Raw genomic sequence first — 13,136 nt, forward strand, 5'->3', positions numbered from 1 at the left:
GCTTTGACCACTACTCTTTACACCACTTCCCCAAAAAACAATAATTGTTCTTCCTCAGCACTGCTGGTTTGGTAGATGGGAAGTGTGAAGGTAGGGGCTATAGTTTCTATTGCTCAGTTGAATACGTTTTTAGACAGGGCTTTTCCTTATGTGTGCCAGACTAAGGCTGCTTTCTGATATTTCTTTTTGACGTATTAAGGCACGCTTAAACTCCCCACTCCCTCTCAAAACATTTTAATAGTCCTTGCGAGTTCCAGTTATTAGGTGTGGCTAGAGTAAGCTTCAGCTGTTTGCCAATAGGTCTGGCAAAACACTTATAAGTTCCCAAAGGCGAGACCTATTGGCTATGCCAATGCTTGTTTAAAATTGGGGTAATATAACTGATTCCCAGAGTTCTGCTTTCTTTTAGTAACAGAAGTAAAATAGACACAACGTGGTTCTCATGAACCCGCCTAAAATGGTGCTAGAGGGAGATTGCAGTAGCAGCTTCCCTCCTCAATATAATGTAAGCATCAGCTAGTTAGATCCTCGCTTCTTCCTTCCTGCCAGATGTGTGCTGGTCCACGCAAACTATTTGGCCACGCTGCAGTCCCCACCCACAGGGGAATCGTTGTGATTAGCACAACAGATGCAGTGGCATTGGCCCCAGCTATGTGAGGTGCTTTCTGAACCCCAACTGTGAGTGTTTTTTTTACTATCAAACTGGTCCCAGAGAAGGGCCAGTTTGCTTGACAGACCTAGAGCTAATAGCACCCTGCTCTGCCACAGGATAGCCACAGCGACCTTATGTTCTATCACATTCACCAGCTCCGTGCAAGTCAAAAACTATTTTTACACCCCATCACTTTCAAATGTCACCATCTGCCGCTAACCACAGGGCACCAGTGGCAAACTACCTCAGCCACCATGGCTGGGGCCCAGTAACCTCCTGAGTGGGATCTGACGACCTATTTTGAGAACTGCTTTTTCCATATAGTCTTTTAGATCCTTATTTACTTCACTCAGGAAGGCCCTTGGACACCATTGTTAGTGGATCGATTCAGATGTTCTATCCTGTCCTCCAGCGGTGTAATTAATCATGTTGCACGGTTCAGAATTTACAGACTGTTGTGTATGATATTTCAGTCCTCCATTCATTCTCCCATGGAAAGGGATGCTCTCTTTTCTATTCCCTTTCCCTTTCTGTTCGCTGCCACCTCGCCTGCTTTGGTGTTTAAGGCCTGAGAAGGTTGAGCGTGTGGTGGTAGTAGCAAGCCTTGGCTACATTTTATGGAGCTCCTTCTGCATAGTTAAGGCTTCTCCATCGATAGTTTCCTTTATTTCCTATTCACTGACTGAGTTTTGATCATTGACAGATCTGCGGATTTGTAACAATTATTTAACAGACTTTCCAGACATGGTTCTTTCAGTACATCAAATATTTTTTATTCATATTATAGTAAAACGCTAAAAGTCTAGGTCTTCTTGGCCGAAGGCTAATCTGCCGCCGATGCCCACACACTCATGGAATTTCAAAGAAATAGAATGGAGTTCATGGGGGTTTATTGTAGCCCCTGTTATGAGAAGACCAAGCATCAATCTCTGAAGCTCGAAAGTCCTGTATCCTCCAAGGCTGTCAGTACATATAACTAAAACCATGGACTTTCAAGAGCTTCATTCAAGACAATGGACTGATTTAGCCTTTTCTGGTATACCTGCTTGTTTCCCAGCATTCCAGTACTCACTTGCATCTTTACATTTGGATTAAAAGCTCTTATTGTGTAAAATGTTTGAATCCCATTAGAGCCCATCTGCTCTCCCAGTCTTTAGATGCCCTCCCCATGTTATACACCCGAAGTGGCATATAAAACACAATACAGATTGTGGCTGCGGGCAATAATGCAATATTATGTCATCGAACTATATTCTACCAGTGACAAGTGAGGGTTATGGGAAATCAGTGAATGTGGATTCAAATTTCTTTTAAAAAAAACTTATGTGATGTAAGTGATTTGTTCCATGATTCTACCACCGGATATAGTAGACAGTGAGGCATGAAATATCAAGGTTAGTAGTAACATCTAGGTTGTGTTGGAAAATTCTTGTTTACGTCAATGTGTACATGGAAGCTCTTCGACAGCAGTAGAATCAATCAGTAGAAGTTTCTGCACTGGATGAAGGAGTGTGGCTAGTCCGATCCCAGAGGAGTTCCACAATGTTGAAGAGCCATGCTGTGACCGCTACCAAAGGTGACCTAGGAGGAAGGCCAACAGTAGCAGCAGAGGCAATAGAGGACGGATTCTACTCCTTGTGTGGCCAGCATTTGTGGGAAAATTTGCCTCTAGAAACCCCACTGCAGGAACATTTTGCTGAATCCAAGAAGTGTAAGCGGTAACCTTGCTGTACACCCCGGGGCGATCCAGTAGAGCGCATCCAGTCCCCCAGCTCACAACACCTGCCAGGTACCAGGTACCATTAGATTCACAGACCAAGGGCCCTCCGGAGTCTCCCTGGAAAACGAGACAAACAATGCAATGAGTGTCCCCAACTCACAAAATTCACAGCAAAATAACCTCTGCAGGCCTGAGAAACAGTGGAGAAAATTGGAGAGACAGATTGGTCTGGGATTTACTATCAAAATAATAATAATAATAATAATAATAATAATAATAATAATAGGAAATCTTGTAGAGCGCAATAGTGACGCACAACGGTAACAAACAAAAGTATAATCAGAAGATATACTATACTTAACTCCACATCAATGTGCCTTGAGATGGCTAGATCCTCAAGATACGCAGATGTGAAGTTAAAAATAGGAAGTCTATCTGCAAACCAATATATACTTACCGTCACCATATTCTGGGTGTCAAAATTCTAACCATTGTATGTTTGCATTTTGCCTTCAATATTCTGAACTACAACTGGTTCTGGAGCCGGGAGGTCTATATAGGTCCTATAAGGTAAATTCATTGCCAGGTTTATAATTTGTAAGAAAATCATTGACTATATGAATGACTTCTATTTAGGTTCGTTATATACAAGCATCATGTAAGGCTACCCTAGGATTTTGCATATACACAGACTTCTTGGAACCGCAGTATACATCCACGGTTCAGAAAGAAGGCTGGGAAACAGGTGGTTAAAAGGAAAGAGAAATACCTGGGGAAAACACATTTAGAGTAAAATAAAGATGAGTTTAGAAGGGGAAAAGTCTATTGAAGCGTGGTTAGCGATCACATTTGTACAATTTTCCCAGAGAACACATTTCAGCAGAAACCTTATGCTCTAATCATAAGATTTCATTTAAAATACGATACGGATTCCGGGAAGGGATGTCTTTGTTCTCTTCAAATGAACTAATTAAATTCTAGATAATCAATGACTTGTAAAAGAAAAACCAAAACGGAAAAATGGAAAATGGTGCTGCAGATGCCTTGGAGTCATCCAGTTACCTAATTCTAAGAAGAATCGAGGGCAGGCTTGTTTAAACACATGATCTCGGGGCAAAGCTTGCTCTAGAGCATGGGTACTCCTAGTACGTTACGGCCTTGCAAGCCTTCCCTGGCGGCCCGCGGACCATGCGACATTGTACCCATGTTTTAAAGAACATTTTCAGAGTGTCTGCAATCACTGCCGGTTGCAGAGACACTCGGAGAGACTCTGCTGCTCAGTGGGGGCCGGGCGATTCGTTCTGGCGAGGCCAGAGTGGAGCTGCAGGGGCGCTAAGAGGAGGTGAGATACAGCAAAGCCCCATTAACATGCAAATGGTCTTTTTAAAGACTTGTGAAGTGCTTGGGTGGGGCTGTGTGTCTGTGCGCGCTGGGGATGCTGGCTGAGGAAGCTGTCTCAGCGCGGTGACAAACAGGCAGGGTGAGATGACAGAGGGTGACAGAGGGAGGGAAAGGGAGACCTAGAAATGGAGACAGAGAAAGGAAGGGCGACAGAGTGAGGGATAGGGGAGTGAGGGATAGGGAGAGTGAGGGATAGGGAGAGTGAGGGATAGGGAGAGTGAGGGATAGGGAGAGTGAGGGATAGGGAGAGAGAGTGAGGGATAGGGAGAGAGAGTGAGGGATAGGGAGAGAGAGTGAGGGAAGGGGAGAGAGAGTGAGGGAGGGGGCGAGGGAAGGGGGCGAGGGAAGGGGGCGAGGGAAGGGGGCGAGGGAAGGGGGCGAGGGAAGGGGGCGAGGGAAGGGGGCGAGGGAAGGGGGCGAGGGAAGGGGGCGAGGGAAGGGGGCGAGGGAAGGGGGCGAGGGAAGGGGGCGAGGGAAGGGGGCGAGGGAAGGGGGCGAGGGAAGGGGGCGAGGGAAGGGGGCGAGGGAAGGGGCGAGGGAAGGGGCGAGGGAAGGGGCGAGGGAAGGGGCGAGGGAAGGGGCGAGGGAAGGGGCGAGGGAAGGGGCGAGGGAAGGGGCGAGGGAAGGGGCGAGGGAAGGAGCGAGGGAGGGGGCGAGGGAGGGGGCGAGGGAAGGGGGTGAGGGAAGGGGGTGAGGGAAGGGGGCGAGGGAAGGGGGCGAGGGAAGGGGGCGAGGGAAGGGGGCGAGGGAAGGGGGCGAGGGAAGGGGGCGAGGGAAGGGGGCGAGGGAAGGGGGCGAGGGAAGGGGGCGAGGGAAGGGGGCGAGGGAAGGGGGCGAGGGAAGGGGCGAGGGAAGGGGCGAGGGAAGGGAGTGAGGGAAGGGAGTGAGGGAAGGGAGTGAGGGAAGGGAGTGAGGGAAGGGAGTGAGGGAAGGGAGTGAGGGAAGGGGGTGAGGGAAGGGGGTGAGGGAAGGGGGTGAGGGAAGGGGGTGAGGGAAGGGGGTGAGGGAAGGGGGTGAGGGAAGGGGGTGAGGGAGAGAGTGAGGGAGAGAGTGAGGGAGAGAGTGAGGGAGAGAGTGAGGGAGAGAGTGAGGGAAGGAGAGTGAGGGAGAGAGTGAGGGAGAGAGTGAGGGAGAGAGTGAGGGAGAGAGTGAGGGAGAGAGTGAGGGAGAGAGTGAGGGAGAGAGTGAGGGAGAGAGTGAGGGAGAGAGTGAGGGAGAGAGTGAGGGAGAGAGTGAGGGAGAGAGTGAGGGAGAGAGTGAGGGAAGGGGGTGAGGGAAGGGGGTGAGGGAAGGGGGTGAGGGAAGGGGGTGAGGGAAGGGGGTGAGGGAAGGGGGTGAGGGAAGGGGGTGAGGGAAGGGGGTGAGGGAAGGGGGTGAGGGAAGGGGGTGAGGGAAGGGGGTGAGGGGAGAGATTGAGGGAGAGAGTGAGGGAGAGAGTGAGGGAGAGAGTGAGGGAGAGAGTGAGGGAGAGAGTGAGGGAGAGAGTGAGGGAGAGAGTGAGGGAGAGAGTGAGGGAGAGAGTGAGGGGAGTGAGGGAAGGGGAGTGAGGGAAGGGGAGTGAGGGAAGGGGAGTGAGGGAAGGGGAGTGAGGGAAGGGGAGTGAGGGAAGGGGAGTGAGGGAAGGGGAGTGATAGAGGGAGGGTGAGGGAGGGAAGGGGAGTGAGGGTGAGGGAGGGAGGGAAGGAGAGGAAAGGAGACGAAAGGAGAGGGTACGAGGGGGAGGGATAAGGAAGGAGAGGGAGGGAGGGAGAGCGAAGGAGAGGGAGGGAGACAGTCAGAGTGAGTGAGACAGAGGGAGACAGGGAGGGAGAGAGGGAGAGAGAGGGATGGAGGGGAGGGAGGCAGATATATAATATATGCCGGGTCTGGTAGCTCAGTGGACGAAGGCGTCCGCTGCAGGGACCTGTGTTCAACCTCATGGTCACAGCTTTTTTGGTTGCTCTAGACCCGCCCCCTCCCCCACTGACCCCTGCCCCCACCGGTGCGGCCCTCGGACACAAACCACACTGCAAATGTGGGCCCTGAGAGAAAGTTTGTGAGTACCTATGCTCTAGAGAGTAGATCTTTGGGCACTTGCCATTATATCTGGGACCTTGATAGAAAGTCCAGTATCAAAAGGCCTTAGTAACATACAGAGGTAGAACAGGTGGCGGATAGAGAAGTTGTGTGATGAGAAAGATTACAGGGTTTCTGAGTGATAAAGAGGGAAACGCTGGAGAAAAGCTTTGAGGTGCTGGTAGGAAAAGAGTCTTGGGGTGCCAGTTGGACACAGAAAATCAGTATGAAGAATTCAGAAGTGTGCAGCAGAAAGGATGGGTAAAAGCTTTCATCATAGACAGCCTCCGCTTCTCTCACGCAGGTCCCGGTCTTCTATGCTCTTGGTTGTGATTTACAAGTAACCTTTGCCAATAAGAAGACATTTGGGCGAGACCTTACTCCTGTGCAAGGGCTGAATAATATATCAATTTTAGCAGCAGGCTGTTTTCTTACACACAGATTATGTGTATGTATGTGTAGGAAGAGGCTACAGCTCAGCCACTCTTCAACTACACTGTATACAATACACAAGTCAGAGGTAGAGCTTAGCTAAGATGCAAGTAAGAGGTAGAGTTTAGTTAAGATGGTGGAAAGAATTCACACCCTCATCTTAGCTACTGCCCTCCAGAATGGTGATACAAAAGCAAAGTGACCCAAACACTTCGTGCTACTGGGTTAGCAAATACACCAATAAGAGGCTTTATGCCGACTGAATAGAAAATTAAAATGTTAATTGGGATCACTGTTGTTTGTCCAAGGTGTTTTCTGGTAAGAAAGCAGTGTCGGTTAGATTCAGACTAAAAAGCAGTCTTTTAAATTTATTTGGCCAAACTAAAAGAGCTGTATGAAAACCATGCGGGGTTTACAACAACTGCATCGTTACCATGCATGCCTTTACAAGACATTTCGGCGTAAAGGCATGTTATGGTAAAGTTTTATGTGTAGTAAAGATCCCACCCCAGCACCCCTTGCCCTGAGCACAAAAAATCCACCCTCCTGCATTGTAATCTACCACCCAGGCGCTATTAACAACAACCCCTTACCCTGAACCCTAAAACCCAGCCCCATAGCCCCAAAAAAAAAACTACCACCGCAAGTACCCCCGCCATGAGCAGGAAATACTAGCCCCAGCCCTGAAAACAGCCCCTTCACCCCCTGCCCTGAGCCATAAAATGTGCCCCCCTGCCCTAAAGACTACCCCTACCGACTCCAAGCCCTAAAACCAGCCCCATCCCATAAACCTACTCCCACCTACCACCGGCCCTAGCCCAGCTTACCAAGCCGTCTCCCAGTCCTTCCTGCCGCATGCCTTCCAGTTCCTCTCCCCACCCACCCGCTCAGGCAGCTAGAACGCCTACTGCCTTAACCACGCATATGCGTGATTATGGCAAGCTTTGTTCAGCTTGTGGGGAAATGGCACGGGTGCCTAGGCATGCGTTGTAAAGACTGTTTTCCAGCTCAAAGCTGCAAATTTAGTCTTCTGTAGATTGAAGTGGACTGTTACACAGAAGAGGTTGGAGAAGACAACTATTTAAAACAGACTCATGTTCCTATCAGTGTAGGGAAGGAGTATCAATGAAGGTTCTCCAGAATTGGAACATATGCAGCACCAAAGCAGACTGTGTCCAAGCTAGCATGCAGTGAGCCCTAAAATCTTTCAAACAAAGTAAAGCATGAGTGCTAGCGAGAGAGCGAGCGAAGACTGCAACAAGAATATTTATTATAAATCAGGATTCCCACAGCAGGAGCTGGACAGGTCAGGTCCAAGGTCCATAGGGAGTCGGAATGGGACAGCACTGAAATCAGTGGCAAAATTACCCATGTAATATCTGCAGGGCATTTTAAGAAATTTCCTACAATAATGCTGATGGGTGAATGCAAATCGCCACTTTTTATATAGTGCTATATTTTATTAGAACTATATAATTTTTGGCATTCTGGGTGAAGTTTTCCGACTTTTAATGACGATAAGCCTCATCGCCTGATGCGCTGGAAATCATAAGAGTCTCTTGGGTAAAACGCAGATGTAATGACCAAAGCACACTTCCTTTCCTCCGGTTTCCGCTTCCTGTGGAGTTTCCTATCCTCTCATGCTTTCGCACTGCTCAGTCAGACTCCATGGGAGCCTCATAATCTCTATTCACAGAATTTACCTCTCCATTTGAGAGATGCCTCCTGCATGCCCCAGAACCATGTTCAGAGTGGCCAATGAGGCTGGTGCACCGCAAAACAGATACAAGTAGTGTCCGGTTACATCTAGCAGTGCTTAATTTAAGCCACTGCTTACAACCTGGGCCCTCGAGCACTCATTTTTAGGAGCTGGCACATTTCTTAATCAGACTTTTTTTTCTTGAATTTTATATAGCGCGATCTTGACCTGAAGGGATTAGGTATCAGAGTGCTTTACATGAGCACCAGTGACGTTACACAAGGACAGATGCATTTTTTTTTGTAAGGCACTTTCCCTCAGATGCATAGGCAACACATATTTTGAGGGCTTTTGTTGGAAACAACTTTGAATTGTATTACCCATTTCCTGCTAATTCAAGCCCACATGATGCCAAACATTGCAGAAGTAGGTCACTCAAAACTGTTGAAATATGCCTGGCCCATATAAAGAGGAAGTTCATAATTCCAATAATTTTAAAATATTACAAATGGTTCATAAAACCAAAAATTAATGTGCCCCTACCCAGGACCCCAAAATCCCTAAGGCGATCAAAGGCAAAGAGAGATGCATTTAGAGTAAGGGAGAGAAAAGGAATGTTTTTATCCAGAAATAGGCAGTAGATAAGGGGAAAGTTCACTTTCCCAAGGGGCTCCTTTAGAAGGTGGAGGGCCCTGAGTAATTGCCCACTTTGCTCTTGCCTTAAAGAAAGAAAGAAAGCAAGAAAGAAAGAACAGAAAAACAGCAAAAAGAACAGCAAAAAAGAAAAAAAAAAAGAAAAAAGAAGAAAGAAGAAAAACAGAAAAACAGCAAAAAAGAAAGAAAGAAAGAAAGAAAAAGAAGTGAAAAGCAGAACACTAGTGGCAAATGGTGAATGCAGGGATGAAAAAGTCTGCAGGAGAGATCAGCCGGGGGGGGGGGGTGTATGAACGAGGCATGGGGGGAGGGGAAGTAAGGATATTCTTACATTTTGAGCAAAACTTTGGGCCCCGGGGCTTATTGTTTTACAAATTAGGCACCGATCCAACTGCTTCCTATATTCCCTCGCCTGGTGTTCGCACTGCAAGCACTCAACGTAAACCATTCACCTGAACATCCTTTGGTTCACACAGAGACTTCTTGGCTGAACAAAACAAGTAAAATTTGACAAAGATCTGCTCGGACTCGCACCAGACGGACACAGAAGACCTATCCCTCTAAAGCTTTGGTAAACACTTGAGTTTTGCCTTTTGCTGCTCAGAATGGACACATTTAGAAATGCCATATAGATGCAACAGGGAAAACGAGAGAACCAGTTTCAATTTTTTGTTGTATTATTAGTATTAATAATTTGGAACTCACAGTTTGAAATGATCACTAGTGTTGCCCAAAGAATTCCGTTTATTTTAAAATATGGCAATGAAAGGAACATATCGTAAAAAAACAAATCAGGTTTCTTTTTTTGGGAACGAAAAATCTAACGCTCACATGGGGATTTCAGTGCAAATATTAACTGGGAAAAATTAAACCCAACCTTGTACCAGACTGCTTACTATTATGATTTAGCCTCAGGACAGATTTCCATTACCCTGCTTGGCAGCACTCAGATACTTCAAAGCCACTCACCTGGCAAGAGTCTTTTCCTCCAGCCTCATAGCCAGCGCAAATCATGTCATTGAGGATTATGGGTAGAGTTAGGCTCACATCTGAACCGATATGGTAGAGGTCATCACAGGTTGATGTGTCAATGATTGGGACCATCACTTCCTGCAGAGTTTGGGGCGATGGGAGAGGAACTGTGGAAATAGTAATAGACAATTTGTTTTTGATGATGCAGAACAGGCTCAGATAATCCTTTAACTTGTCCTGACTTGCACTGAGATAATTCACCCGCGTGAGCAATGTACATAATTCATAAAGTGGGATTTAGTGTATTCAAAACACAGTTGTAAGGTACTTTAGTTGCAAACCAAAATTAGAATTAGTGCTTCCTTAAAGAGAAAACAGTCTCAGAAAGACTAAGCAACTTCATGCATTCTAAGCCATCATGCCAGCAACTTCTGTCACTCCAGCCTAATCGGGAGTCAGTACATCGGAGAAGGTGGTTGGAATCTAGAATGGTTACCTTGACTTTGGGATAGATCTGAACAATGAAAATTTAAGACGCAGATCTAAGTCCATATTTAATTACAAGACCATGAGAGGAATCAGATCTAGCTCCAATACCCGATACCTTCGGGTCAAGTTTGCGCTATATAAAACTGTAAAATATATAAAATTAAAATAAATGATAGGCTTGCCCATCAAAGACCACTTGGCTCTGAAAGTTAAGGCCGCAGATGTGACCCATAACCCTGGTGAACTGAATTTGGTCAGCGAGAATGGTAAGTCAAATTGATAATAAAAATCCAGCAAATTTACCCCGCCGCTTACTCCTTTAATGTAGTTTGTAGAACTACCCATTCATACTAGTGCAGACCGGTAGATCATCATGATGAACTCTTGCATCGCCATCCCGCCTTAGTTTCTATACTACTGTTGTTTTGCGAATCTAAGTATTAATGACTTCACACTTTATCCTTCTTCCTTTCAAACAGTTCTCGCCACCCTTGATTAGTGTACCACAGTATTGTTTGACCTAATTTCCAGGAGACTCATGATATGAAAGAACTCCCAGTTGTTTTGTGGCCTCAGATAACAAGCTGACAGGAGTGGACCACGCAGGTAAGAGTGGTGGAGCAGGGTGTGAGGGGGATTCGACAATGAGTTTTTCCCTCATCGTTGTCTGTCAAATACCCACCTCACGGCCCACCGCTCTTACCTGCACAGGCCGCTCCTGCAAGCTGAATGCTAAAATAAGCACATGAAATTTCAGTGCATGCATAAAAAAATGCAGTTGCTTTCTTCCCTCTACAACTCCTCAGAATGAAGAGCGTCTATACCCACAAACAGACCACAACATTTGTATTGTGAAAAGGAAAACCATATTTTGATCCCACCACTGAATTTAAGAGCCTTCATTGTGAATACAGTTAGTCCATCGACCTGTAGCGTGTGCATTGACCAGATTACTTTTTCACTGCCAGTATTCGGTCTCGGGGGGGGGGCACCCATGGCTTCATTCAGGGAGGAGAAGAGTAAGTTGGTTTCTATCTCTCCTCAGTGCTCATCACTGGCACCTCTTCCTTGTTAGGGTGTTTACAGGATGCCCTGGACTGGCTACCCTGTTGTTTTCCTGGCATACTTCTGTAGTGACTGAGCCGAAGGGAGACCATGAAACTGTGGTGCATCTTCAAAAATGTCCCCAGGAAAATCACTGTCCTCTCGGAATCCCTCAAACATTCCCTGTACTGAGGCTCAGCACTACTCGTGGGCAGGAGATGGACTTGGGGAGGAATGGGCTTAGGCCAGGCCTCTTTATTAAGGGCGTACATCTCGCATAGACACAGCTGATCTGTGTAAACCTCCCACTGGATCTGTTCCAGCCCAGGGTCAGCACATGTATAGTCCAAGGAAGCCGGGTCCTACTATGGTCAACATTCCTGATTGAAGGCCTTGCTCTCTGGCTGGCCTGAGCCTGGCTTTACTTCTTTCGGATTGGGCACAAGAGCCGGACAGATTAGGACCACTATGTAAATCAAATATCCCCAGAAGAAGGAGGTTGCTTTCTATGTTATGTTGTTGTTATGTTAAAAGAATTTTTACCGCGCACGGTCACCAGTCAGTTTCATGGCGCTCATAGACAAAGCAGGGAGGTTAGGCAGTAAGGTTTAGTCATAGGCTAGCTGGAAGAGATGGGTTTTAAGAAGTTTGCGAAAGCGGGTGTAATCGGGGCAGAGTCGTATAGTAGAGGGAAGGGAGTTACAGGTTGAGGGGCCAAGAAAGGAAAAGCAGGAGCCACCATGTTTTTTTCCGTTTGAATCTGGGGACAATTAAAAGATTGTGGGCCGAAGACCGGAGATTCCTTAGGGGAATGTGACGTTTGAGGCTGAAGGAAGTGAAGGCTGGGGCAAGGGCAAGGAGTGACTTAAAAACAGTACAGACCAGTTTGAAAATGCATCGAGAGGCTACCGGGAGCCAATGCAGTCTCCTCAGCAGGGGCGAGACATGTTGGTGCTTAGGCTGTTGAAAGGCCAGTCTGGCCGCCTGGTTTTGCACCAGCTGAAGCCGATGAAGATGGTAGGCAGGGATCCCCACATATAGGGAATTGGCATAGTCAATACGGGAGATGACAAGGGCCATGATGACAAGTGTGAGAACCTCTATGGTGAGGAACCTTCGGATTTTACGGATTCTGCGCAGATGGTAAAAGCAAGCAGAAGTGACGGCGTTAATTTGAGGTCTCATGGATAAGTCACTAGAGATAATAACGCCAAGGCTCCTCACAGTATTGACGGGACAGGGTGGGGGCCCAAGAGACTGGGGCCAAAAGCTGGAACACCAAGGGTTGGAGGACCCACCTGTCAATACCAGCTCCGTCTTACTGGGATTGAGCTTCAGCTGGCTAAAATGCATCCACTCAGAGATGGCAAGCATGGTGGATTGGAAGTTGGTACAAGAAGAAGAAGAGTCGTCGATGGGGAAAATTAACTGCAAGTCATCCGCATAATTGAAAATGGTAACAGAGGTGTGACGGAGGGAGGCTAAGAGGGGTTGCATATAAAGATTAAATAAGAGGGGCGAAAGAGCAGAACCCTGGGGGACACCACAGGAGAGTGAAGAGTAGGGGGCAGAGAAGGTGGATAGATGAACCGATTGGGAGCGTTGATGCAAAAAGGAACTGATCCATGTTAGGGCCATGCCCTGGATGCCCGCGTTTCTGACACGGTCGATCAAGATGACGTGATCGACCGTGTCGAAAGCAGCAGACAGTTCTAATAGATCAAGGGCTTGGGCCAGGTTCTTATCGGCACCTTGTCTCAGAGCATCCATTACGGCCACGATGACAGCTTCCGTAGAGTGGGCTGGTCTAAACCCGGCCTGCTGGTCATCAAGAAAAGAGGATTTTTCAATGAACGCACTGAGGCATCGGGTGACATAAGTCTCCAAAACTTTCCCCAGATAGGGGAGGAGGGAGATCGGCCGATAGTTGCTCAGAACAGATGGATCAGCACCAGGCTTTTTGAGTATAGGTACAACAACTGCTTGTTTGAAAGCATCGGGGACAGAGCCTGTAGCGA

At 47.4% G+C, this 13,136-nt stretch overlaps 2 protein-coding genes across 2 annotated transcripts in view; both read right to left on the reverse strand.

Moving 5' to 3' along the window:
• LOC144769144 (serine protease 33-like) overlaps positions 1-13,136 on the reverse strand; it is a 441,545-nt gene that overhangs the window by 281,060 nt on the left and 147,349 nt on the right. The gene's annotated exons all lie outside the window — the stretch shown is intronic.
• LOC144767055 (serine protease 33-like) overlaps positions 1,407-13,136 on the reverse strand; it is a 76,172-nt gene continuing 64,442 nt past the window's right edge. Inside the window, exons 4-5 of the mRNA XM_078650687.1 lie at positions 9,583-9,752; positions 1,407-2,489 (exon numbers count right to left, since the gene is read on the reverse strand). Of these exons, the coding sequence (XP_078506813.1) occupies positions 2,220-2,489; positions 9,583-9,752 (440 nt within the window). The 3' untranslated portion in view covers positions 1,407-2,219. The remainder of the gene's footprint in view (positions 2,490-9,582; positions 9,753-13,136) is intronic.

The sequence above is a fragment of the Lissotriton helveticus genome, chromosome 7, assembly GCF_964261635.1.
Source record: "Lissotriton helveticus chromosome 7, aLisHel1.1, whole genome shotgun sequence".
Taxonomy (NCBI): Eukaryota; Metazoa; Chordata; class Amphibia; order Caudata; family Salamandridae; genus Lissotriton; species Lissotriton helveticus.